The following is a 27,074-nucleotide window of genomic DNA, read 5'->3' on the forward strand; positions in this document are numbered from 1 at the left end:
AAATACAACTGGGATTATTTTTAGTAGTAGTTTTGTGTTGATGATGATGTGAGTTAACACTTTATTTTCCATTTTAAGTCCCTAATTTCCCAGGATTAACTATGTAGTACTAATTATAGGTACATTTCCTTGAAAGAATTGATCAATTTACAGAGAAGCAAATATTGATTAATTATTAATTTAGTATTAAATTTTTTTTTGCATTGCCCTGAAGGGGTTTATTTCATAGCGATGACCCACTAGCTGTACATTATCCATCTTATTACATGGCTACTTCCTTAAGAAATCAATAATTTGACACAAAACGGTCCGCCAGAGTCCGACATCAGAGCAGCGCCCATAGCAACGGTCTGTTATTCATAGCAACGGTCTGCTATTAAGAAATAACAGACCGTAGAACTCCGTGATTAACCAATCAGAATCGAGTATTCAACAAAGCCGTGTAATAATAATTGTTATTAATTAATTGTAAATTGTAAACTGTTTTCGCAATTAACGGCCACATTACATATTTATTTCCAGGAAACATCTAAATAACTTATTGGGGAATTATTAGGGAAATATATAAAATAAAGTGTTACCATGAAATGATTTTAAATAAAGCAGAATATTTCAAATGAATTCAAATAAAAGGTGGGATTCAAATACTGAATAAACGATGACAACACGAGACTCATGCTAGTTTCACATCTCATCCATACTGCTTGCAACAGTAGTGGAATCAACTTTTTGTTTCTCAACCAGCAACACTTCTCTGTTTGCTTGGAGTGCTAAACAAATGGTGAAAAGATGAAAACAAATCAAAGTGTGCTCAAACACTCCCACACCAAAACAACATAAACTACACAGAATAATAAACCAAACACCTTGCACCAGTTGTGTTAAAAACAAATAAATAAATACTGTTTCAGATTTGTTGTGTGTTATATAGAGACATAATTTTCCCCAATGACGATGTTAGTTGAGTTGTATATTTACAGGTAATATATTCAGCTAAGCATCTCTTGAACCTCTCATGGGGTTTTGTTTGATTGTCAAGCAAACCTGAAAACTGCAAAAGAAGCTCGGCTGAGAGCCGCTCGTTGCATGCTGAGAGAGACAAAAGAGCTCATTTGCCGCTTCAAGTCCCAAAACAGTGCCTCGGAGAAAGAGACGGCGGGTGATGTGACTCACACAAAACAACTGCATGCGTGAAAAACCAGCCGCAGCTGAATGACAGTTGATTGTGAGTGTTATGAGGATGCCATTCACGATGAGCGCTCAACACACAGTTACGGCACACCAACATAAGAAGCACACAGTCGGATGTGCAGACACACATACCACAGGTGGGTTCATGGAGCAAGGTGAGTAAGTTTGAGACTTGCCAACCTATAGGAGACTGAGTAATTGAAGAGTTTGATTCCGAGCGCAACATTTTGCTCCCGTGGTGATGAACTAGAAGAAATGATATCGTGTTCAGCAGGAGGGAAGGTTTAGCAGGAAATACAGAAATGTATAATTAATACAGAAGATAGCAGAAACAAGCAAGAGTACATAAAGCTTTTGCAACCAGACGTGGGCACAGAGAGGGTGCTTTCATACTGATATACATATGTAGGCGGGCATCAGTAATTGTACTTTGCACTCTAATTTACAGCTATAAATAACTGTTCTTACTCTCAATATTCATGCCTCACCAATTCTATAAATCTGCTAACAAATGAAATACATTTTCTAAAAGGTAATTTGAGTCCTGCTGGGTTATTTCACTACGTTTTTCCTGTTATTTAACTTTAGAGCTCAGTGGTGTGTTAAGATAGCGAGGGCAGACTCAAAGAAGAAAGTAAATAACCACTAACATGATTCTAAAACAGAGTATAAATCAGTAAAAGATAGTCACAGTGGTTACTTCCACTTATATTCAAACTGAGGATTAGACTCTTAAACTCTCCAAAACCTTTGATGAATCTGGAACCGAGAAAATACTAATCCCTTCAGTTATTCTGAATTATTTTATTAAGTAATGAAACAATAATAAGAATATCATTGTTTCTAACTGAGTTAATGGATTATCTGACTTTACTCTTAAATAATGTACGGTATAAATATGTACTCCTCACTCTAAACAAGTTGCAATGATTTCAATTAGACATAATTTACCACACAGTGTGGCTATAATGGTTCATAGACAGTATATCACTCAATAATCTTTATAATAATAATAATATTTATCATTAGTAACTATCCATACAGCAGTAGAGCGCAGCAATAGAAATGTTTTTTTGTAAATCAGAAATCGGACAAATCAAATGTTCACCTTCCTAAATAGATTTTTAAAAAATAAAATGAATGAACCAAACTGTAATGTTCTAGTCATTCTAGACTAAATTGGACATGTACACTTTTCAGCGCTGCATTGTGACTTCTTGAACTTTTGAACTAACCTCGACAGGGGTCGTTCTTCACCAGGAACTCATCCAGAGCCATCCAGCCTCCTCCCACCCGCACCATCACAGTGCTGCGTAAGATACGCACTAGACGAAGCTGCTGAGAGTCTCCAAACTACAGCGAGGGGGGAAGGAAAACAGAGAGGAGATGAGGTGAAAACACTGTATGAACACTCTCTCACTGCAGACGAGAAGCTGTGCAACACTGGAAAACAGACTTGTTTGGAGAATCACATTTATGCCAATTATTTTATTATTATTATTATTATTATTATTTGTGTGGAATTCGTTAACTTCGATCAAAATTGTCCGTGCAAAAATCAAACAGCCATCAAAGATGCGTTTTGTCCACTTCAGCGCTGATTTCCTTTTCAATGTTGCACAGATTTACACAAACAGGATTATGAGACAATAACATACGTTTTCAGATTTCATTCTCAAAGACACAAATTACATGAAGGTCAATCCAACTGGTTTTCCTCTAGTAGTGTGTGCTGGTGTGTGTGATTCAAATGTATTTGTTCCTAAATTACTATAAGAGTCCATTACTTCTAAATGAGTTCATGCTAAATTGACTGTTTTATTTTCACATAACAAACATGTCCTCGTATGTACAGTATAATCATTTGATGTTGAGTCTGACTCATTGATACTAGGGCTGTGCATTGGCAACAATCTGGCGATACGATACATATCGTGATACAGGGGTTATGATTTGATATATCATGATATATTGCGATACTGTAAGCAAGGTGATATATTGCAATTTTTAAATCTAATTTTAGGAAACCTGAACATATCACTATATGCATTAAATCGGAGTAAACAAAGTTTTTTTTTTATGCAATCAGAACAGTGGGATCTGCATTAGCATTTATCACAGTCCCTGTTACATCCAACATCATAGCACTACTTTGAGAGGGCACATCTCTTTGCAAATGAAATAAAGTACTGACTGAGTTAATCTTTGCATGTTAACTATTAATTAAAAATCAATAATGTGTTTTTGAGAGTCTATACTGTATCATAAAACGTAATATTGCAATACTCAACATTTCCGATATTTTCTTACACACCTTTTTTTTTATTGTTGAGTCAAAATGATTATCTAATATTGGTTTACTGCAGATATTGTTTATTGGAATCTGTGTTTATCATTTTGGCCAATAAGAAACAAAATCACACCAATGAATGTCAGAAAATACTAATTCTGATATCTTAGAAATGGTGCCTTCATCACATAGTTATTATGACGTTTAGTGGACAATTGGCTGATATTTCATTATCACATAATAAATGTATTATTTTATTTATTACTCCGAAATAGCAGAATCAGCCCTATAACTCTAGCATCAGTCAGGATTTACGTGGATATCTGTTACAGTTATAGCAAACTGAATTCTAGCTCCTGTATTGTATGGAGACTGTTAAAACAACTTTACACAGTAAACTGATACAGAAGTGGACCTTTTATAATTTGAATAATTTCAGCTAATGTGTGTTTTCTGGTGGTAATGTCTGACTTTATTCTGACAGTGTCTGGCTTCAGGTCGCTGCTGTTACTGCAGGTTGAGCCTGTGAAAAAAAGACATTAACTGAAGGCACATTATTTTACCACCAGGAGGCACTAGTGTATAATAAAATGCCTTCATCAAACCAACCACACATAAAAACACAGAGCATGTTATGGATGTGAATGGTTCGAGGTTTATGAGGTGATGGACAGCCAGTTGGATGTGACCATGAGCATTAGCACAAACACATAAATCACACAGGACGATCACAGCCGCATGCTTTCTGTCAAAAAAAAAACATCATGATCAAGCGGACAAACAGCAATCTCCTGCAATCCAGCACTTTGTTGCACTTTCTACAACTAGGACTCAAATGTTCGGGATGCATTGATGCAGATCCGATGCAGCTAGCAGCTCCAATGACACACCGAGAACGACATGAGGAATGGTTTCAAATCATTTCTGTCTAATAATCCACCACAGTGTGACACGCAGACACGACCAAACAATGATGAGCCTCCGCTAGGTGCCCTACTATCTTATGATGTCTCTTCAAACTGGTAAAGAAATCTTGTATGATTATTATAATGATTTAATGCCACTGGTGATTTAAGTGATCAAATACATTAAATGTGATGATGATCTGGCGGAAAAAAGAGGCACAAGAAACATCTTAAGAATAACCATTTACCAGAATACAGCTTTCCAAAACGGCAACGTGTAGGTGGGGGGTAAGATTTTGATTTTCCCTGTTTGCTATTGTCTCATCGCCGAGTAAGGAGTCATGTAAGCAGTGAACCAGACCAAACTGTCAAAAGAGTTATATCAATGAATTGTTGTGTGACACATCAAAACAAACTAGTTCACAAACCAACACTAAAGCCCCTATCCCCTCTTACTATTATTAATCTTAATCCAAACAAGCTTCAGGAAAGCATGTGGCATATGAACACATATCAGTCATGAATGTTTAACTGCAACATGCAATTTTTTCAAGACATATTAACTCAGTAAATGCAAAGTATTCATTGAAGTCATCAAGGTTGCCCAACTATGAAAGTAAATTAATAAACAGTGTCAGTTACACAGAAGTATGTCAGCCAATGTCGAGGTAAATCATTCCCATGATACTGAAGCGCCAAGGCAAGCACACAGAAAGCATTATTTTTCCAAACTGCCCAGCAGATGAATTTATGCCCGTGGACTAATAAAAAATATGGGCTGGAATGGTATTGGCTTGTAATACTGCATTTTCTGAAACTCAAAAGCAGATGTATAAATATTTACTACGCTCATTTTCACCTGGATTACTTTTCTTACTTTACGTCATAAAAGCAATCTGAAAAATGCAAAAATCACATAAAACTTAAACACACGGGGCCTTTAAAGGAGAACACCACCTAAATTAAGAATTCCAACATGTTATTACCACGGCCGAGAAAAGCTCAATCTATATTTGTGAACATGAGCTGCTCTCTCTCAAAGCCAGAAACCAGAGAAGTAAGTCTCAAACGTGTGATGTCATAGGGTATAATGTCTGGAGCTGCTTCTTTGACAGTGAACAGGAGGCTGATTTTGTTTTCTTTTTTATACCTAAATTAACTTTATTTTATTGTCGTGTTCTCAGTTGTCAAACAGAAAATGTTCCCATATACTCAGAACATCCCCTTCCTCTCAGTGTCATTTATAACATCTCTACACATCTGTGGTGGAATATAACCAAGTACATTTACTCAAGTACTGTACTTAAGTACAATTTTGAGGAACTTTACTTGATTTTTCCCATTTTCTGCTACTTTATACTTCTACACCACAACATCTCAGAGGGAAATATTGCACTTTTTACTCCACTACATATATTTTACACTTTAGCTATTAATTATTTTTTACATAAAAAAAACCCATATGATATGCTTTAGTGATATGATGCAATAATGTAGTACTAATCTACCCAGTAGTATCTTAATTGACTCCAAATTGAAGAACTACAACATTAAAATGAATGTGTTAGTGATGAAGACAGAATAATATAATATTCTATGAGAATATGACCCTTTAAAAGCAGCCGTTCTGCATAATGAGTACTTTTGCTTTTGATACTTTAAATACATTTTGCTGATAATACTTCTGTAACATTCTGAATTCAGGACTTTTACATGTGATGGAGTGTTTTTAGACTGTGGTATTTGAACTTTTACTTAAGTACAACATCTGGGTACTTCTTCCACCACTGCTACCAATTCATTGTCTGTGGAGCAGTTCCAAACTTTATACTTGATGAGGACATCACAAGTTTGAGTTTTAGCACTCTAGTTTTTCGATTTGGGAGAGAGTTGTTCATGTTTAATAATCTTTTTTGGACTGTCTTAGGTCATAGGAATAACATGTATGAATATTGTTCCCCTTTAATGCTTCTTTCATTGGTCATTATAGATAAAATTGTATGTTAGACTGAAAACACATCTTAGGCCAGTGTTCCTTATGGATTAAATCAGGCGGCCATAGATCTTTATCTCTACTTCTGAGTTTCAGTCTGTAAACATCAGCCAGGTCTCCGGGCAGAGAGTGTTAATTGGAAAGCAAACATGGTAAATGGAAAAAGGCTTGATAAGGCACAGACCAGAGGAGTAAAAACGGAAGAGGACTTTCACATGTACCTGGTTTCCAAGGTAGAACTGGTGATGTGAGGAATAATAAAAATATAGAAAGGTTAGAGTTTTTACCATGTATTGACCTTTATTGACGCTTTTTGCAGCACTTACCTTTCTGAGAAATAAAGCTGCTAGTATTTAAAACATTTCACAATCATGGCACTGCTTGTATTTGTTGAAACATTTGCTCTTAATAAAATGTAAAATCTGCTTACCCGGTATTTGTTGGCACCAATTTGCTCCACTTGGAATCGTTTTGTACATTTGCATTTTGCTACTTGTCGAGTAACCTACAAACAGAGAACATGTTATTGAACCATAATTCCCTAAACTAGATTTAAATTTAAATATTCTGGGAATGTGAGTTCCTATCACCTCATCTTCAATTTTGTCAGCATCTGTTAGTGGTTTGTAAGCGTCCTTGTTAGGATGAAGAGCTGCCACAAACTCATAGTAGTCAATGTAGCCGTCACCGTCTCTGTCAAATATGTCTGCCACAGCGCTCATCTCCAGACGACTGGTGGGGAATTCTATTGAAGACACATTAAAGTGGTACAAAATGAGCATTTTGCTGGCTGGAGTACATGCTGTTCAGTTGTGAATTTGTATGTTGGACACTTACTGGAGGAGAGGATGCCCTCTATGAACTCCTGTCGGGTCACTTTGCCATCTTGATCTTTGTCAATGCGGCGGAAGAAATCCATGACACGAGACTTTTTATGGTTCATCCAGCGCATGTAGCGCTTCCGCCACACATCAAAATCGAAGTTGGCAAATTCCTTCAGCTGCACAGAAACATTAAACGGTCATATGAGCACAACTTTGCAGAAAAAATCATCATACAGAGAGCTTATTACTGTACCTCCTCCAGTCTGTCCAAGGCATCATTGAGTTTCCTCCTTCTGTCCAAAGCCAGCAGCCACACGTGCTGCCACTTGGTGACCAGCAGGTTAACCCGCGGGTTCTTGGTTTCAATGGGAGGTTGTGTTGCTGACGCATACATCGTTTGTGTGGGGGAACGCTTTCCTGTAAGTGAAAGACAAAAACCTTCATAATGACTGTGCTCTCACCGTGTAATCAGGATGACTAGATGAGCAATGACGTCATTCCAGGTGCTAAAATGGACACGATGAGGATGTCGCGTCACCCTGCGGTGACTAAACACTGGAACAGATGGCTCAGGTCATGCTCTGTGAGGGGTATTTGTGGGATACATACTTCCAGGTCTTCCTTTGTCAAGCACAGGGATGTGTGACTGGACTGGGGGCTCCACAGCAGCCTTCCTTTTGTGTGTCTTGGTGATTGTATCAACATCTGGTTGCTTCCTGGTCATTTCCTCCATGAATGCCTGCAGAGAAAATTATGCTTCCAGTATGGTTCATGTACCCTAACAATTAACCGTTTAAAAAAGTATGCTAGAATTATGTCTACCTGGTGTTCTGCTATGAGGCTTTTGACTTCCTCGAGCTCCTGCGGCAGCTGCTCCTTGTCCTTATCGTTGAGGTTGGTCTCGGCCCACTGCAGCCACGTCAGCAGATTCTCCAGCAGCTCCTGAGTGGCCAATAGCTCAGTGAGAGCCGTGGCCAGTCGCTGCTGGTGCTGCCTGGCCCAAGCCTGCACCTGTAACAGCAACATTACACACATGTTAAATAGAGACAGAGCAATTCCTCTTGTGTGATGAGGCGCACACATGCCACCTCAAAATGTGTGAATTTTGCGAAAAAAGGCACTAAGAAAACTATTGCATAGCTTGAAGCATCCAAATTGTGTGTTTGTGCTCCGTCATACGTGTGGGTATGAAAGGAATGTACGCAGCTGTGAACTGACCTCTTCGAGCCGGGCTTTAATGATGGTGTTCCAGTGTTTGATGGTTGTGATGGAGTCTGGATGGCAGATGACCAGAATAGCCTCCCCCAAACTTGTTGCTTTATTTAGAGCCACACGCTTCTCCTCCAGTTTCTTCATGAACTCCTTAAAAATAGCAAACGGGAACAAGATTAGATTTACAACTGGACTCTCTTCAGCTCTCTTCAATCATAGCTAAGAAAAATATCTACAACACTGCATTTTTGGCATGAAAAATGACACGGCATCTACTTGTAGACACATTTACAGAATCAGGGTTGTAACTGTTTACTCAAGCAAAAGACTAAAAGATGCCAGCATGTTACATTTATTTATTTAAGCAACAAAAACTGTCAAAATGTAAAATTTAAATATAAACTTAAAGGTTTACTTTAGATAAAACTATATAAATATTTGCCTTGTGTTGTTCAATAAGCGCCTGCAGAGCCTCCTCATCATCAGGCAGGCTGCCATGGAAACGCAAACTCTGCTCCGCCTCAGCCAGCCACTCCAGTAGGATGTGAACCGTCGAGTGAAACTCCTCAGCCTGCAGCCAGAGGACACAGATCAGTCAGACTTACGGAGTCAGTTTACCTGCTATGTAACGGCTGTAGGTTACTCCACAGTACCTGACACAGGGCCTGCTCCAGCCGGGCCTGTTTGGACACCGAGAGGTTGCACACCGTCTCCCAGCGAGTGCTCAGCTCCTGCATCTGGACTTTGACCCAGGACGAGTCGTCGTGACTGCTTTCGATCAGCTCCTTGGCTGAACGTTTAAGGGCTTGAACGCTTACTGTCCTCTTTCCCAACTCCTTCTGGAAAACCTGCAGCGACCAATCAGAGAAGGACAAGATGAACCCACATACAACATAATTAGTAGTTTAAGATTTGTGTAATTCAAGCCAGGGCTGGATGATTAATCAAATTTTATTTTAAATTACAATTTTGGCTTCCAACGATTATGAAAACAAGATAAAACAATTATTGTGCAACAACATTTCAGTTAGTTATTGACTGGAATATGTTGAATACAGTTTACCAAAATGTTGAATATATGTTCAGGAGTTATCAGCAGGTTGTGGCAGTGAACAATTATTTAATTCATATTTATTTTTATTTTATATATTGAATATTTATGTTTAGTAGTTTTCAGTAGGTTGTGAAAGTGCACTAACATTACAACATAGTTGATCTTATTTATTTAGATTTATTACAATTTTTAAATTTTATTATTTGTATATTTTATTTATATTATTTTTAACATTGTAATTATTTTTATATTATTTTATTTTTATATTATTTATTTAAATGTATATACAGTATATAGAATTGTATATTATTCATTTTATCGATCTCATTTTTTATACATTTATTTATTTGTTTTTCAATTGAATTATATTTAAAGTTCAAGAAATCCACTGTTAAAAAGACATTGAAAAAAAAAGAAAAGTTTAATAAATGCATGATGTTTCCAAAGTCATTGAGTCATCATATTATATAATTGAGATCTCAATATTGACCAAAATAATCGTGATTTAGATTTTTGCCATAATCAAACTGCCCTAATTCAAGCATATTTCTGCTATTTACAATTTCAATGAGAAAGTACAGAGGGAAAATGTATTTGACTTCAACGTCACAGCTGTTGGTTCAACAAAAAACAGAATTACTTCTGTTGCTGATGTAGTGCACTTATTATTAATAATAACATTGGGGATGAGCAAACATAACATCGCTATTAAAGACATCTTTGCTGCACAGAAAACTTGAAAGAACAGGGACTCTCAATGGAAAGATACCACAACGGCCTTTTGTTGTTTGAATTTTTAGTCCAACCCTGATGTGGTTTAAGTGTCCTTTGTTATCTATTGTGATGAGCAACAATCAGTGAAGAAAGGAAAGGGTGGTGTTAATGCAGCAGTGAAAACTTCTATGCTTTTGAAGTTGGGTTTCGGTGCTGCCACTAAAGACATTTATTTGACTAGCGTTCAACTAGCAGCTCTGGGTCATGCTGTGATGTGGTCTGGTGTTGTTTCCTACCTTGTGGTTGTCTATCAGGTTGAGAACCAGGTCTATGTCTCCGTGTACGGGCTGGTCCTCAGCCAGCTGAGGCTCCACTCTGTAAAGCCAGTCAATGAGAGCCTGGAGAGCGTCTGTAAACTGGCCGGAGAACAACAGGGCCTCCTCCAGCTTGTTTTGTCTGCGGGAGAACACAAAGCATGAACAGTGAACAAATTTGCAAATAGTCTGACTTGTAGTTGATACAGCAACACATGTGGGAAGATGCGTCCTTACCTTTCTACTGACTTGCCACAAACGGTGTCCCATTTGTCCCTCAGTTCACTCAGGTTGTCGTCCAGCTTCTGATTATCATCCTGGAGGGAGGTCTTGTCTTTCAGGGCCCGCCCTGTTCGAATGGTGGTGTCGTACACTGAGTGTTTGCTGCCCACGGCTTTTTGGAACTCCTGCGGATGAGAAACATCGTCATCAAAAAGCTCCAACCTCCAAACTATAAAGACATTTCACTGCATTCAGGAAACAAACAACCAGACAATAGTCAAGTATAGGGGATTGTTGTAAGTCTATATCTTTAAATGCACAGGGTCTCAGATTTTCTTCTTGCTACTGTTGTCATGCCAGATAATATCCTAATCTGTGTGTGTGTGCTTTGTGATTAAGGAGACAGTATTCTGTGAGGGAAACCAAAAAGGGGGTCAAAATTCAAGAGCCACTGCTCCACAGAGATTAAAAGTATCCAAAAGCAGGGTTACTGCTAATACATTTGGTCCATCGAGGGATTATGATAGGATTAGCACGATATCCCCACATAACGCTGCAGAAACATCAAGAGTGGATGAGGTAGTCTGTAACGCAAGCAAATCCACGACTAATGCATTCTGTAGATACTGTAATTCCTATAAATAGCTTTCGCTGTTGGAATCGTCTGCTTCCAACACTCATACAGTATATCACGCATTAAACAGCTGTCTCATTATTCCGACTTGTAAAAAATGTTTTGGATGCAGATGTTGTTTCTGTTAGATGAAAGAAACTCTGCTGTCAAAGGTCCCTGGTTGTTTTTACTCTCATTCTTTTCCCAGTAAAGCGCAATAAGACGATGCTGGGTCACCTTGTGCTGCACCAGCTGCGTCTTGATTTTGTCCGGATCGTTGGCGATTTCCACTTCTGAGTCCAGAGTCTTCTCCGACTCGTCCAGCCACTCCATCAGCTTATTCCAAGATTCATGGAACTAATGAAGGATAAAGAAACAAACAAAGGTTTGATTTCACTTGATTTATGGCCGAGTCCTGTTAAATGTTCATATGATTAGCTTCTCAGGCCCTAAGAGCAGAAAAGGGCCCACACTAATGAAACTGCTGTAATAAGCTGCAGACAGAATATGAAACAGGCTTCATATCCTTTTTCCAGAACTTTCCAATGAAAATAAAAAAAGTCCTAACAGCAGTGAAACCATAGGCGGTGCCAGGGAGGGGCTTTAGGGTGCTTCCCCTAGGACAGCCATAATACCCCCAAGAAATTTCTGTGGTGAATTTATAATTTTGAATGCCTTGGAACAGATTTGATTAATGTGTTTGTGTGTCAAAGTCTGCGTGCACATGAGCTTCTGACGGGGGATTTCTGGCGGGTCAGGAGGATAGAGGAAGTCGCGCATCAAAAATCCACAGTTCCAGGAGCACATTGGACAACGGCTAAGAGCTAGAAAAACTAAACAAAACTGGCAATGCTCATTCATGTGTGTACATGTGTCGAGGGTGTTAAAGTAGAAATGAAACTGTGGCGACCGGCACTTTAATGGGAAACCCTAAAATTCAGAGCCCCCTCACTGACACCCACAGTGCCAGCAAAAGAAAGTCTCTGGCGCCGCCCCTGAGTGAAACAAAGCCTGTTTCAAACCTGTTTCGCCCTCTTCCTGGCGTCGTCCAGCAGGCGACCTCGCTCAACGGACCGCTGCACCAGCTTCTCCCAGCGGCCCTGCACGCTCAGCAGCAGGTTCTTGATCAGGACCACATCCTGTTTCTGGCTGAAGTACTTCAGATGTGTTCCTGTCTTGTCCAGGTCAATGATGTGTTCCCTGTGGGAGTTCACCTCCGTCACAAACACCTGCATGGCAAAGAGAGGAGAGAAAGGTTTAGGTCAGGTGTTAGTACTGGCTTTTTAATACAAACACTTTTGCTTAGCATCAGGAAAAACAGTAAAAGCACACACATAACAGATGTTTTATATCATCATTAACTTCAGAGGCTGTGTATGTAACCCTCCTCTTTGTACAAACATTACCTTATGTTCATCAATCTGAAACATGATGGTGTCCAGTATGAGGGAGGCGGGAGAAACCATGTTCAGCGTCTGCTCTGCTTGGGTGAGCCAGTTGATGAAGTCCTGCAGAGAGTTGTGGAAATCCGTGGCCAGCGTCAAGGCTTCCTCTAGTTTCACCTGTAGACACAACACACATTGTCAGGCTCCACGCATAGAGATGGAGATAATCCTGAGCGCTATTATGACCTGTATCCTCCTGCTGAAAACAAACCACTTGGTTGCCACAACACTAGATAACGAGGAGGAGGGAAAAATAATTACACTTCAATTGTGCCGAACATGACCTCTATTTAGAGGAAGTTAACATCTCTGGAGAGGCTGATGGTGGAGCAGAGAGGGAATGATGAGCTTTTAATTGAATGAGAGAAACATCCACAGTGACTCCATCGCTGGAAAACATCCACTGGTACAGCCTCATCACATAAATGCTGTGTTAATGACATTACAAACTGATGAGAGTTATGGGTAATAATGTGTTTCTCTCATATACATTGTGAGTCATGTTGAGAGAGTCTAAATATGGCATTGTAGTTTAATAGACAGTACTTATTTTATGATTTGAATAAACTCTTTTCTGTTTGGAAAATGTGTTCGGCTCACTCGACTAGGGAAAATGTCACACTGCTGAAGAGAGTTTGGTCAGCAGCTGCAACTCTGTCCGGCTCTAAGATTTATAAATCCCTTGGAACAGGACCAAAGTAAATAGGAAGCAAAAGCAAATTGTTACAGCAAACTCTCAAAGCAGCCAGAAAGAGGAGCTCCATATCTGGAGTGGTAAGGGAGAGGAGATTGATCTTTTTATTCTGTTTATTTATTGTAGCAGAAAAAGTGAGAAAACGTTTTCACAATGGAATAACACATAAATACGATTTCCCAAAAGATGAACGTAGTGACTGATGAGTCTTTATTTTGGCTCAAATATTAGCTCTATTATTTATTTCCCGCACTTGTCAAGTGTAACAACATATGAGACAAGACCACAGTTGTTCCACGCTGACTCAGACGATAACTCGCCTGCTGTGATCTACAGTGCGACCACATCCTGTGTGTGCCTGCCAACACGCCGTCTTTACACCATTCATTATCGACACCGGGATTAGAGGCTTACAAATACAGAGTCATGGCCCAAGTGTATGTCAGCGATCTCTCACTGGCACCTAAAGCCGAAGTTGTGAATCATTGAGATGAGAGAAGTGCAAGCTCTACCATCCTCACCACAACTCCCATACTGTACCTTTCTCTCAGCGACCTTCCCCTGCACCGCTTCCCATTTGTCCTTCAGGTTGGCGAGGTCCTGCTCCGTGTTGCTGTCAGGACCCTCGGGTGTAATGGCGAGCAGCTGGTGACCCTTGTTCATCAGCTCCTGATACAGCTCCTCCTTTACCTCGAAGGCAGAACACAACTCCTGCAAGAAGACACAATGACATGAGGGGAGCGGCTGAATTACAGCTTTAGTTTTGGAGAACAATACGAGAGTCCGAAGTGTACGTGATGAATCTGTCAGTACACTTTATTTTTACATGAGTCCAAATCTAATCCAAAAATGGTGAAAGAATTAGACTCTCAGCGGCATGTTCCCACAGATAATCCCTCAGTTTTTGGCTCCGTATAATGTCACTACTGATGATCCTTCAGGGAGAGTTTGTTGTGAAAGTGTCTAGGGTTTCTCCATTAGAGAAACAAAGACGGGAAACATTCCTAAATTCATTATAGTCAGTCACGGTTTAATCAATCTGCAACGCTTTTTGTCATCCTCTGCAAGGCGATGCAAGTGGTGTATTTCGCAGTGTCATTTAATTTTCACACTTCGGGTAAAACACAGAAAAGACATGGTCGTCTCCTTTACAAGCTTGCCATCTGTATGCGGCCTTTCATATTGTTAAACACATACCAGATGGGCGTTAAGCTGCTCCCGGGCCGTGTCTGGTAAGCCTCCCACAGCCTTTGATGCCAACAGCTGACGTTCTGTGTCTTTCAGCCATTGCTGCATATCTTCTATCTCGCCATGGAAACCTTGGGCCTACAACACAATACAACCTGAGTCAGGACAAAAGGTGTCACACAAACATTCATTGTGAGCATCCTGTGGCTCAGAGAGGAGGACGTCTGAGTTATTAATTCCTTGGATTCATTTAGCCACCAAAATCTGCGGTATGAAGCAATTAAGAAGCCTGAAATGTAATGAAATAAAGCCTTTGATAGAAATTACAAAAATTAGAAAGTGTTGCTTTTAATTTTAATTAATGGTTAAAACTGTTGTAAGTTAACTGGGTACCAAATGACACCTGCTTTGATTGGATTTTTTGGCACTTTTTTCTGATAAATACTATGAAAACTCTCTCAATCTGTGACAGATTATGTGTTTTTGAATAACATTTCTTGAACAAAATCTAAATCCAGGATATATTTCTGTTTCTCATACCCCCCTTACATCAAAGCACCCCGCTAAAGGTCAAAGCTATGAATAGAAAAAGGAATGAGGAGGGAGGGCAGAGATACAGTAGGGATCATTCTTCCAAAAACAAATTATGACTTTGACATGACTTAATTAATCCCCTGGGAGAAAAGAATCAATCACAGTTTACAGAGTGCTACAGGAATGAGTCCTAAACTCGGAAATGAGTTGCAGTTTCCTTGTCTCGAGGTCAATGGGTTTTTAGTTAGATGCCTGAAATAAGGTCTGTGGTCAACACAAGTTTAAGAGATTTTAATGATTTGTTCTACGACATAAAATACGACGACAGTAAATATCCCGCTGTGTGTATACTTGCACTGATGTGACAGTGGTGTAGTTTGTTTATAGCCTAACGTTAGCTTTTTACTTCTGGCGATTGCATTCACGCTTCAAAAATTACAGAAGTAGTGTTCATTTGTGAAGATTATCATGCTGAACAAAACATGTAAATATCATAAACGTGTGTTTGACACAGAGCTTATTTTCTGCAAAAATACAAAACTCAATGGAAAAATCCCCTTGGCTTTTTGTCGAGGGAACCCAGGGCGATGCTAACTTCCTGGTTGGCCTACAAAAATACGTCATCCCTGGAGCACTCTATTGAACAATGAATAATGAATAATGGGCCCTAATAAGTTGTGGTGAAAATGATTTTCCTACCTGAAGCAGAGCGCCTTCTAGTTGTTGCTTCCTCTGCCCTGATTTCTCCAGGATGGCTTTCCACCGCTGGTTCAGGTTCTCCAATTTGCTTTGCAGACTGGAAGCTTCCTCTCCAGCGCTGGACTCCACCAGATCTTTACCGGCCTTGTTGACCGTCTCGACTGTCGCCTTATGAGCCAACACGTCATTCTGGAGAACCTGTGGGGATGAAGATAAGGAGATGATGGATCTGAAGCATGAAGGACAAAGCTAAACCTAAACCGGAATAAACAGGACGATAAATCTACTGCCTCCTTGTTCTTTTACTCATACATTTGCTAAACCCATGGTCGTATAAAAGTACACTTGACTACTGAAACATGTTTGAATTTGAAAGAAAAAAATACTCTTGTCGTACATGATGCTTAGCGAGTTCTATCTCGACGGCTTTGGGGTCTCCTCCAGCCTTCCTCTGGTCATTGAGCAGCTCCTCGGTGTGGCTCATCCAGGCCAGCAGCTCGTCCAGTGCGTGCTGGAACTGGCCCAGAGCCAGGAGACCTCCCTCCAGTTTGTGCTGGATTAATGACAGATTAAATCATTAGATAATATAGCGCATGAAAGCACTTGATATGCATACAATACAACATATTCTACAGCCTGTTTGATCCATAGTTATAGTTTTATAGTCCATAAGGAGCTGTAGAGGTAGAGAGTTATTACATACTGTATTTATACAGCATATTGCCACATTGAACAGTGTGAATGAAGCTTTTCTGACCTGTCGGCCGATGATCTTCTCATCCAGGTTGTCCCAGAGCATCTTGAGCTCGGACATCGGCTCCTGGATGGCACAGCGATCGGCCTCCTCCGTCACCTTCTTCAGCAGGAGGCCCGCCTGGTGGTTCAGGCGCTCCATCTCGATCTGCAGCTGGTACGCCTCACCTTTGAACTCCTGAGTGGTACAACCCAATCAGTCAACACAAACACAAAGCTTTGTGGACAATACATCTACTGGCTATGCCTTCTCAGCACAAGATGTGTCTTATTGTACATCAAAGACAATGTGACTACTTTTATAAAGCTATTTTTACAGAGCTTTTATACTAACTGCGGCAGGTTATGAATCAAGCACAGAACATAAACACAGCTGTTATATGACAGAGCCTCCGTAGCTCTGAATACTGCAGTAAAGTTAAAGAAGTGAATTAATAAGACAGAACAACAGTGAATTATAAGAATACCCTGCTGTTGTATATTCAAACACTAATACGAGAAGACTGTACCTTGAGTTCTACAATCTGCTGCTTGACAGTTTCCAGGTCTGTGCCGACGGGCGACATTGAATCCAGTTTGCCCTCCAGAATATCCACCCAGTCAAACATACCCTGCGTACAAGGTGGGAAACCATTGTTACTGGGAGAAAACAAAGCTGCACAGGGAGTCATGTTTCACGTCTAGTGTCACGCTATCTTAAAGTTGGTCTGCAGTAAATCTATCTGGTTGACACATTAGGTAAACAAACACATTAAAAGTGAAAAACAAGCCCTGAACTTAAATACTATCATTTTAAAGGAGTGTGATCCTTAAATTTGGTGAAATTAAAGCATAAGTATTATATAAATATCTTTATAGAAGAACTTTATACACCCAAGTCATAGTTTGAGCCAAATATAGTGAAGCACTGTGGTTGGTGTTTATTGTTTCGAAATAAATACTGTAGGTCTCTCATAAAATGTTGTATCGCTTCAAATCAAGTGCAATAAAAAACAAAAAGCACTGTAATCTGTGGTTTCATCTTAAAATCTGTCTGACTCCCAGTGTGTGTTTAACTTTCAAATGCATGTACATGTCTCCACGAACAATTATATTCTATAATTAGTTATACAATAATGAAAAAGTCTGTTGTATGAGTAGGAGGCCTAAAGATCTTACTGTGTCACAGTAGGGCTGTGCGATATGGAGAAAATCAAATATCACCATATTTTTAGACCAAAAACCTTGATATTGCGATAAATAATCATCACTAATGTGGATATAATTATTAAGTGGGTAACAGCAAATAATAGAACAGCTAGAACAGTCTGCTAGGTTCAGAAAATCACATCACTTTACTGTAATGCAGCCTTTAAAACCAGGAAAAGACAACACTCATCTTCTAAATCTAAGACGGTATCTAGTCTCATAACACAATATCAATATAATATTCATATATTAGCCAGTCCAAGTACTCAGATTATTCTTTCCAAACACAATGCAGCAGTTCATCAACGTACCTGCAGGCCGTCTTGAAACTGCACAGCAGCCTGCATGGCTTCTTCCAGCCGTTCTACTCTCTCCTTCCAGGTCTTATTGAGATTTTCCCACGCTGAGTTCACCTGGAAATATGACACCAATAAATCACCACAAGCCATATGCAGGCAGACAAAAACAGCCCTGGCGCCCAGCAAGTGAAGAAGAAAGAATATGTCTTTGTAAAGATGTAATCTATTACCTCATCAAGGCTTTTCTTTATCACAGGTTTATCAGGTTCCCCGCAGGCCGTCATCAGCTCTGCACCCTGGTTTTGAACCACTTCGAGCTCTTCTTGCAGCCCATCGATCTCCTCCTTAAATCCCTGTAGAGACAAAAAGCAGACAAAGAAATGCTCCATCATTCTTAATTATCCATCCGTTGATTCAATCATTTGTTTTTGGGAGATTTGTTTACTACCTCGACAAACTCTTGCTGCTGTTTGACGACTGAAGGATCGACTCCGGGCTCCTCCAGCTCTCTCAGCAGGTCCTGGCTGTCTTTGATGGTGGCAATGAGAGCACAGTGGTCACACCAGAACTTGTCTGCCAGGTCCATGACATCCAGCAGCTTCACCTCCCGCTCCTCATGTAAGGCCTGGATGTCGTTCCACAGGAACACCATCTGGTCCAGTTTGTCTTGTACAACTAGTGGGGGGGGGGGAATACAATAAATCAATTAACAAAATAAAATGTCAAATATCAGCGTGTATTCCTCAGCTGTGTGTGAGATGGGGAACACATCTTGCACATTTACAGGTTTAATGAGAAACTGTTTGGTCTCGTGCTTGGATTTTTACTTGTATCTAAAAAAAGAATGCCATCCCATTAAAGCAACACCTGGAGGAAAGCTTTCACAATCCAGTGAACAAATAGGTCTGATCCAAAACTCAAACTAAGATCTAAAGCCAAAGATTTAAAGAATGATCGCACATGTTTTGATAGGGCGAGAATTAAAGGTTTGGCCAGTGATTATTATGCCTCTAAACTGCTATTTGTCTTATTGCCTCTTATAATCATCCCAAAGCCTTATTATGGCTTATTATAACCCTTCTAACTGGATTAAATTAAATAAAAATAAAGGGAATAAAATACAAATTAAACACATAAGATGATATAATATACCTTTGGCAGATATGTCCTTATCTGGTCCTTCAGATCGTGCGATCATCTCCTCCCCTCGCTGCTTCAGTGTCTCATAAGAGGGCTGCAGCTTCTCCAAATCCACAGAGACGGCTTTATTTTCACTAATCTGCTCCCTGATCTTTTCCACCTCCACCGAGATGGACGGAGGCTGCCGCAGGCGTTCAGCGATCCGTTCGAGGGATTCCAACATCGGGTCAATTTTGTCATGGAACTGGTGGAGAATGAGGAAAGGAAACACCTTAAGTTTGTATTTATACTTTATGTAATAATAACACTAAAGACAGCTGGGGAAATGTTTGGCGCTCATGTTACAGAAAGACACTATTTATAACAACAATCCTGTAAAAACTGAAATATTTGTGACGTGTGGAGTGTTGGATTGAACTTGGGTTCTGGACATTTTTTCACTATTTTCTGACATTTCATAGAATAAACAATCAATTGATAAATCAAGAAAATAATTAGTAGTGAATGAATGAGATTAATCAAAAATAAAAATAATATTTAGTTGTAGCCCTAATATAAAATGAGTATGATTCATAAAGATTTAGATGGTATAACATGGTCATAAATTTTATCATCATCATTTTTAAATACACAAAATTATACACATATGAAAATAGGCAGCGCAGCTTTTTTTAACTATGCTCCAAAATTATGGAATACACTACAGATACCATAAGAGATGCGGGCTCTGTGAATATTTTAAATGACAGCTGAAAACCCATTCATTTAATTTGGCTTAAAATTAATGCAATTCTTCTTTCTTTTTTTTTTTTTTTTACTAATTCTCTACTATTCATTTATATTATTTGTTATTATTTATTTATATTCATGATTTTTTAATTTCACATATATATGTTTATATATAAACATATACATGTTTATATATATGTTATTTTATATATGTCTTTTTATTGTCTACTATTATTGACTATTTGCACTTGTTTAAATGTGTTGCATTTTAATTTTTTAAAGCACGTTGAGCTACATCTCTTGTATGAAAAGTGCTCTATAAATAAAGTTATCATTATTATTATTATTATCATCATGTTAAAGCTACTGTGTTGCAGCTACTATGTATAGCTACTTATGATCTCTATAACCCGATATTATAATAATCTATTTCCAAACTCAACATTTAAAAATGTAATAAATATATAAATAAATACATAAGTATGATATATTTGATTTATTTATTTATTCATTTATGATATATTATATTATTCATTATTTATAAAAAAATGGGCAAGAAAAATCTAACATTTATTTAGAAACACCCAGTGAACAACTGCTCCTGACCTGGGTGGATTTGGAGATGGCCTCATCCAGAGTCGCAGCTCTCTCCTTGACATCAGCCTTGAGTTTGGTGTAAAGTTGGTCTGTAACGGTGTACTTCTCTCTGATGGGCTCTCCCTCCACCGGGCTGAGCTCAAGCAGCTGAGGACCCGTCTTATTCATCTTGTCGATGTGGGGCTTGTGTTCGGAAATCAGCTCTCGCATTTGCTGCAGAGGATATGACACATTAAGGTTTTGAATTGCTTAAATAAAAAGTGTTTTACTGAACATCTGCTTCTGTTGGCCTCTTACCCTGAGCTCCTCTTGCTGCTGTCGGAGTTTTTCATACTCGATGGAGGGTAGCGGCAGCTGGCTGAAGGCGCTCAAGGTTTCCTGAAGCCACGGCCACATCTCCTCATGGGTCTCCCAGAACTGACTGGCCAGAGACTGGGCTCGCTCCAGCTGCAGACAGCGCTCCGAGTTCAGCTGACTGACAGTGCCGTACTTCTCCAAGAGAGTCTGGGTCCGGGCCTGATTGAAAACCACCAACATGCTTTAACTCATGTGCACATATCTTAACGAATAATTTCCCATTTCAAATTGGAAATATATTCTTTTCACCTTCAAGATTTCTTTCTCCTCAGGGTTTTTGCTGTTCATAATGGCCTCTCCTGTTTTGATGATATCATCCACGGCATCTTTGTGCCTCATGATGTCCATGGAGAAGATCTGGAAAACCGGTAGAGTGAGTTTGGCTGGATGTTACAAAACAAACCGCTCTGTTTACTGTACTTTGTTTAAATGGAGGCCTGTGTCTATCCAAATACACACGCATACACAATATGATAGGCTAACCTTCTGTGCTTGGAGCTGGGCTGTGGTTTGGTCCTGCTCCAGCCTGATGTTGCCCATCGACAGCAACTTCCTCTCAGCGTCTGTCAGCCAGGAGAGTTCAGCGTCTGCAGCCTGTTCAAACTGGAAACAGAGAAAAATCACTGACATTTTCCATCGATAAAAACGTTTCATCTCCTAATTAAATACGGAAATTAAAGTAGAAGAGGAACAATTGAAAAGAAATTGAAAAGAAAAAAGCAGAGAGAAAAGCCAGATGAGATGAAAGCTGTTTATCAGTTCCTGTGGTTTACCTGCTGTGACTTTAGTATGTCAGCGTTGATCCGGTCGACCTGCTGGGTGACGGTGTCGCAGACGGCTCTGTACCGCTCATTATCCTCAGTCACCAGCTTGTCCAGACCCTCACGAGTGTGCCAGGGGATCAGATCCAAGAGAGAGCTGCTCAACTCATTCAGCTTGTCCATCACAGGTTTTTGCTCTTTGCTCTCCTTCAACAAGGCCTGGACAAGATTACATGACGCACAGAAAAGGTATTTTATGGTAAAGACTACATTTGGTATTCATTTCTGTCTCGAACTTTTATTGTAAGAACTCATACCTTCTGCCTGCTTTGTGCATGAATGAGCTGCTCGCCCACTGGCTCCTGATCAGCAAAAGCGCTGACCTCAGCCTCTACGTTCTCCAGCCAGGAGCTCAGGTCCTCATGGGTATGCTGCAGCTTAGCGGAGAGACTCAAGACCCGCTCCAATGTCTTCAAAACGCCATCACTCATAGAGTTGATCTCAGCGTACTTTGTTTTTATTCCGTCCAGTTTGCCTTGGATAACAACCACCTCATCACCTATAAATAGAGAGTGAATTATTATATATTAATTCAAGGAGTTTTGTATTTCTGCTCTAGTGTAGGGAAGTACAGTATGCTGCTAGCTTGGCTCAACACAGAGGAGCAAGAGTAGTGTAAACAGCATCCTGCACAAATTCTGTCAGTAATGTTTTAAAGACAACATGGTGTTTGAGGCCACACATTTCAATGCCATAAGTACTTGGAACATGACGAAATAAGAATAAATGCAAACCAAATTACATACACAATTATGATAATTAAAGGAATAGTTTGACATTTTAGGAAACATGCCTATTCACTTTCTTGCAGAGAGTTGTATGAGAAGATTGATACCACTCGCATATCGGAATGGTAAATATATGCTGGAAACAGGGGGAAACAGCTAAACAACAAAAAATATGTCTACCAGCATCTCGTTATATCTTATTTGTTTCATCTATACAAAAAACAACATGAAAAAACGACACACCGTTGTGTTACATGGGTTATGTGTCAGACTATTTCTTGGCCAGGCAAGGTTACTTCCTGGAGTCTTCACAGGGACAACTGTGACTGACTGGTGGTGGTATCTTCTCCTCTAATTATCAGCAAGGAAGCGAATAATTGCATAAAAAAAATATATATATTGTCTTTAAATAAGTTGGCGGAAGTGAAACTGTCAGTGCTTTCCCAATCATTTCCGATTCTAAAAAAAGACTGTTTAACAGCTTCCTAAATAGAGCGAGAAGCCTTATGATGTGCATTACAGAGACACAATTGTTTGCTGACATTCAACATTATGAACCGTGACAGGAAAGTCATACACAAGTCAGACATGCCTGTTGTTTGCTTCAGCAGCTCCATCCCATTAGAGACGGCTTGGTCAACATTCTTCTTCCTCAACTCAATATCACTTTGTAGCGCCTGAAAGGAAAACACAACCTCAGAAAATCAAGTCAAGTCACAAGAAACGTTCCATTAAAATGATGTAAATGATGAATGACACACAAATAGTTAAATCAAGTGAAACATGATAACTTAAATGAAAGGAGAACATAATGCGTGGCCTGAGGAGGAGGGTATACCCGTTGGTCCGCCAGCTGCTTTTCAAGAACATCTATTTTGTAGTCCTCAGCGGACACTTCGCTCAGCCTCGGGTGCACCTCGTTGAGCCAGTTCATGAGGGCCACTTCGTCCTCTCCAAACAGCTGGGCGTTTGCCTGAGCCTGCTGCAGCATCTCCGCTTTCCTCCTGCATCGCTCCTGGAGCTCTATGTAACTGGCCTGGGTGGCGTCCAGTTTGGACTGTACAAACTCCTTTTCGTCCACTGAGCTCACACTTTTGAGCATCTGACCCAGGCTGACGGCCTGTAACAGGTCTTTACTGTGATTCATTATCTCCTCCTCTAAGGCCTGACCACAGGGGATGGGAAACACACCAACGGAAAAATGACAAACATAAAATAAAATAATTGATAAAACAAAAAATATGAAACTGAAATTTAATGAAGAACGGAATGGGAAATAATGAAAAGCACAAACTTACAGTAACGAGCAAAATGAATGAAACTGAATTCAGCTGGACAAAGCTGATTGTGTCATAAAAACATCCAAAAGCATATGGAAATGATGTAAGATGATGGATAGTACCTTATGCTGAGAGATCTGGTCTTCCAGCTTAGACGTCTCGGTGCCGATGGGCTCGGAGTTGGCGAGGTGTTTCTCCGTAGCGGCGAGCCACTCGCTCAGGGGCTCCAGCGTCTCGTGGAACTGCTGAGTGACCACTAAGATGCTCTCTAGTTGCTTGTGCCTGACACATTTACGCAGACAGTAACAGCAGTGGATTAGGAGCAAAACACAGTAATGGACAGAATGACAGGCAAGTTTATTTCAACAAAACCTATTATAATATGCGTTATTGGGAAATGCCAGCAACGTATAAATACTTTTTTACAGCCCTGTTTTGAAGTTGAGCTGAGAGAAAGGTAAGGTAGGTCTATGTTTGCGTAGCCTCTCTATATGAATTACTATGAATTATCAGTTGGAGAAAAGTATAGGTGAATTTGGGAGTTTTAGAATTCTAATTTGAAGTTGTAAATATTCCCAGATCCAAACCCAGGTTGGTTTCATTACCAACATTTAAAGGATAGTAAGACATTTCTAGAAATATGCTTTATTGGCTTTCTTGCTGAGAGTTAGACGAGAGGACTGATATCACTCTTATGTCTGTACCAGTGGGCAACCTCCGGGCTAACAGCCAACAGGGAGCAACTCCTCTGGTTGCAGAAGGAAGTCTGATTGTATAGAAGACTATGACAAAATGACTACTTCTCGTGAACATTGTAAACATGAGTTTATGGTCTCAATCACCAGTTTCAAGTCTTCTTCAATACAGCATGATTCATTTAGTAAACTATGGTCCCATTTAGAGTCAAATAGACCATGAAGCAGGGTATGCTTTAGGGCGTGGCTACCTTGTGAACTATTCCTCTAAGCTTCAGTAGGAGGAAAGTAAAGGTGAATTTAGGAGTTTGACATTCTTTGGAATATTCCCAGATCCAAACAACATTTAACTCTGAAGCAAACTGAAGCCTTTCATTCATGAGGACGTTTAACATTACAGGTGTTTTTTTATACCGACCTGTTTTCAGCCTTTTTGAGCAGAGCGTCCCACCTCTGCCCCAGGCATTCGATCTCTTTTGCAACCTTGTCTTTATCCACAGACTCTGCCAGTTCTGCAACCTTCTCTCCCTCTTTTTTTATCAGCTCCACTGTCGGCTTTCTGTCATCCAGCAGTCTCTGTAAGAGCTGTCACAGGCAAACAAAGGAGAAGAGTTATTGGGCGCCTTTAACACACTCTGACCGCGAGCATTGCCTGGTGGTGAAAAACAGTAAATCTAACAGGCACAAATTAAGTGTCCATTAAACAAAACGCTTTGTGTACCACACTCGTGTTTAACAAAGGCTGTCAATTAAATAAGATGGATGGCAGAGTCATAATGTTGTGTTGATTTTCTAGTGTTGAAGTGGAAACTGTTAGAGTGTATTTATGTGTTTGCTCTAGGTGGTACCGGCTTACTTTCTGCTCTTGTATCTGCGCTTTGACCACTTTGAACTCTGCAGACGGAGGTTTTTGATTGGCCACCAGCTCCTCGGTGTCAGTCAACCAGCTGAGCAATGACTCCAGAGCATCCTGGAACCGCCCACAATGCAACAGGGCTTCGTGCAGCTGGGCTGAACGCTCAGCAATCTGCAGACCACATGGTAAATAAAGATGTCACCTGTTTTACTGCGCCCAGTAACTCATCAAAGAATGGCACTATTTTTAAGAATGGATGACTCATTACACAGACAATACATCTTTAGAGTTTCTAAGAAGGACGACTATTGAAAAGTAAAGCTCAACCGGTCAGACTGGTAGTAGCCTATAAAACAAATAACCTTTTTATTGAGGGTATTCCACTTGGTGTTGACCTCCTCCAGATCATCCTCGAGCTTCCTGGTGCTGGTGCCTTTGGCAGCGTTTTGGATCAGGCTCTGGCCGAGGGAGCCGATGTCTTGAAGCTGCGCCTGCAACGGATCAATGTCCTCTTTCTGGAAAGCCTACAGACAAATGGAACAAATACGAAAAAATATTTTACGAGTGCTCAAATTACAATGTCATCATTGTTATTTGGAGGTTCATTGAATGGAACAGGATCACTATTCCAATTGTAAACACCGGACTTTTCATGACGCATTATTTTAATTAGATTTTTCGGAATTACACCGAATTAAGTATTTCATTCATTTTGAACAATTCCTCTTTTACAGTGAGTTTTATTAAAATATTGCTTCCTGTCACGACTGTCTTCTAAAAATACATAAAATTGGATGATTTAGATCTAAATTTGATAGAACAAAAGTGCAAAATTATGCCAGGAAGTCGAATCCAGAGGCCCGATTGCCACGCCATCACCTCAGGTTTGGTGTTAAAAATCCAGCTGACATAAACAACTCCCTAACCAGTCAGCGGCTTCTAGAAACGCAGAGGTAATCATTAAAGCACAGCTGTGCACAAACGCACAAACAGACTTCAAGGCTGAGCTAGTGAGCAAACCTATTTCACTCATCATGTAATCAGATATAAGAAAAACACAGAGCCAGCAACCGGGAAACACTCATCTAGTGAGACACGTGCTGGACCAGCTAATGAACAAAACTCGGACATAAAGGAAGAGGCTTTTTATGGGCACCTGTGGGGAGAAATAACCCATAGGGTTCATCTCAGGACACGCAGCGATGGCATTCAGTAAGGCCTCTATCTCGTGCTCCCCTGCGTGCTGGAACGTCTGTAAACTTTTAGGCAGACAGGCCTCCACTGATTGTAGAAACTCCTCCAGATCCTCCATGCTGTACTTGGACGCCCCTTGTTGCACAGTACATGGTTTTGTTTGCTGGCAGCTCTCTGTGGGTACAGAGTTTCCGTAAGTCTCAGGCTGCGTCACCACCACACTGAGCAACTCGCAGTCGTCCTGAGGTGACACATCCTCTAACAGCTCAGCAGTGGACAGCTCATCGTAGTCTGTTAACGTCCTGGAACGCCATCCGAAGCTGTCGTTTTGAGTCCTGGAGGCCGACCCCGAGGATGACCTCCCTGTGGAGTGTTTGTATTCTCCGTTGCTGAGGGTATCCTTTTCATTTAGATCCACCACACCTGATTCTGTCTGTCGCAGCTCCTGGACCATGCTGCTGCTGTGGTAAAGCGACCGATTGTCCCTCGCAGGTGAGAAAGGGAACTCCTCCTGTCCCGAGCTGAGCGATCGCCCAGTTCTCAGG

General features: G+C 40.2%; 1 protein-coding gene across 21 annotated transcripts in view; it reads right to left on the reverse strand.

Annotated features, from left to right (window-relative positions):
- The window catches only part of dst (dystonin), a 121,861-nt gene that overhangs the window by 2,942 nt on the left and 91,845 nt on the right, over positions 1 to 27,074 (reverse strand). For 10 of the 21 annotated variants that reach the window (XM_037782656.1, XM_037782657.1, XM_037782654.1 and 7 more), the window contains 40 exons: positions 25,698 to 25,859; positions 25,336 to 25,506; positions 24,898 to 25,064; positions 23,907 to 24,066; positions 23,343 to 23,669; positions 23,097 to 23,181; positions 22,034 to 22,275; positions 21,729 to 21,935; positions 21,439 to 21,558; positions 21,205 to 21,312; positions 20,896 to 21,114; positions 20,608 to 20,811; positions 19,285 to 19,516; positions 18,581 to 18,807; positions 18,363 to 18,485; positions 18,145 to 18,246; positions 17,155 to 17,256; positions 16,650 to 16,823; positions 16,290 to 16,445; positions 15,893 to 16,090; positions 14,669 to 14,797; positions 14,012 to 14,182; positions 12,739 to 12,894; positions 12,355 to 12,561; positions 11,570 to 11,689; positions 10,735 to 10,904; positions 10,480 to 10,639; positions 9,069 to 9,263; positions 8,858 to 8,986; positions 8,422 to 8,565; positions 8,026 to 8,214; positions 7,813 to 7,942; positions 7,457 to 7,620; positions 7,217 to 7,379; positions 6,970 to 7,124; positions 6,810 to 6,884; positions 6,601 to 6,618; positions 4,635 to 4,751; positions 2,427 to 2,544; positions 1,324 to 1,437 (listed from right to left, as the gene is read on the reverse strand). In XM_037782656.1, coding sequence (XP_037638584.1) covers positions 1,324 to 1,437; positions 2,427 to 2,544; positions 4,635 to 4,751; positions 6,601 to 6,618; positions 6,810 to 6,884; positions 6,970 to 7,124; positions 7,217 to 7,379; positions 7,457 to 7,620; positions 7,813 to 7,942; positions 8,026 to 8,214; positions 8,422 to 8,565; positions 8,858 to 8,986; positions 9,069 to 9,263; positions 10,480 to 10,639; positions 10,735 to 10,904; positions 11,570 to 11,689; positions 12,355 to 12,561; positions 12,739 to 12,894; positions 14,012 to 14,182; positions 14,669 to 14,797; positions 15,893 to 16,090; positions 16,290 to 16,445; positions 16,650 to 16,823; positions 17,155 to 17,256; positions 18,145 to 18,246; positions 18,363 to 18,485; positions 18,581 to 18,807; positions 19,285 to 19,516; positions 20,608 to 20,811; positions 20,896 to 21,114; positions 21,205 to 21,312; positions 21,439 to 21,558; positions 21,729 to 21,935; positions 22,034 to 22,275; positions 23,097 to 23,181; positions 23,343 to 23,669; positions 23,907 to 24,066; positions 24,898 to 25,064; positions 25,336 to 25,506; positions 25,698 to 25,859 — 6,310 coding nt within the window. The remainder of the gene's footprint in view (positions 1 to 1,323; positions 1,438 to 2,426; positions 2,545 to 4,634; positions 4,752 to 6,600; positions 6,619 to 6,809; positions 6,885 to 6,969; positions 7,125 to 7,216; positions 7,380 to 7,456; positions 7,621 to 7,812; positions 7,943 to 8,025; positions 8,215 to 8,421; positions 8,566 to 8,857; positions 8,987 to 9,068; positions 9,264 to 10,479; positions 10,640 to 10,734; positions 10,905 to 11,569; positions 11,690 to 12,354; positions 12,562 to 12,738; positions 12,895 to 14,011; positions 14,183 to 14,668; positions 14,798 to 15,892; positions 16,091 to 16,289; positions 16,446 to 16,649; positions 16,824 to 17,154; positions 17,257 to 18,144; positions 18,247 to 18,362; positions 18,486 to 18,580; positions 18,808 to 19,284; positions 19,517 to 20,607; positions 20,812 to 20,895; positions 21,115 to 21,204; positions 21,313 to 21,438; positions 21,559 to 21,728; positions 21,936 to 22,033; positions 22,276 to 23,096; positions 23,182 to 23,342; positions 23,670 to 23,906; positions 24,067 to 24,897; positions 25,065 to 25,335; positions 25,507 to 25,697; positions 25,860 to 27,074) is intronic. The other 11 variants (XM_037782665.1, XM_037782662.1, XM_037782663.1 and 8 more) reach the window with 9 other exon arrangements.

The sequence above is a fragment of the Sebastes umbrosus genome, chromosome 10, assembly GCF_015220745.1.
Source record: "Sebastes umbrosus isolate fSebUmb1 chromosome 10, fSebUmb1.pri, whole genome shotgun sequence".
NCBI classification, from domain to species: Eukaryota; Metazoa; Chordata; class Actinopteri; order Perciformes; family Sebastidae; genus Sebastes; species Sebastes umbrosus.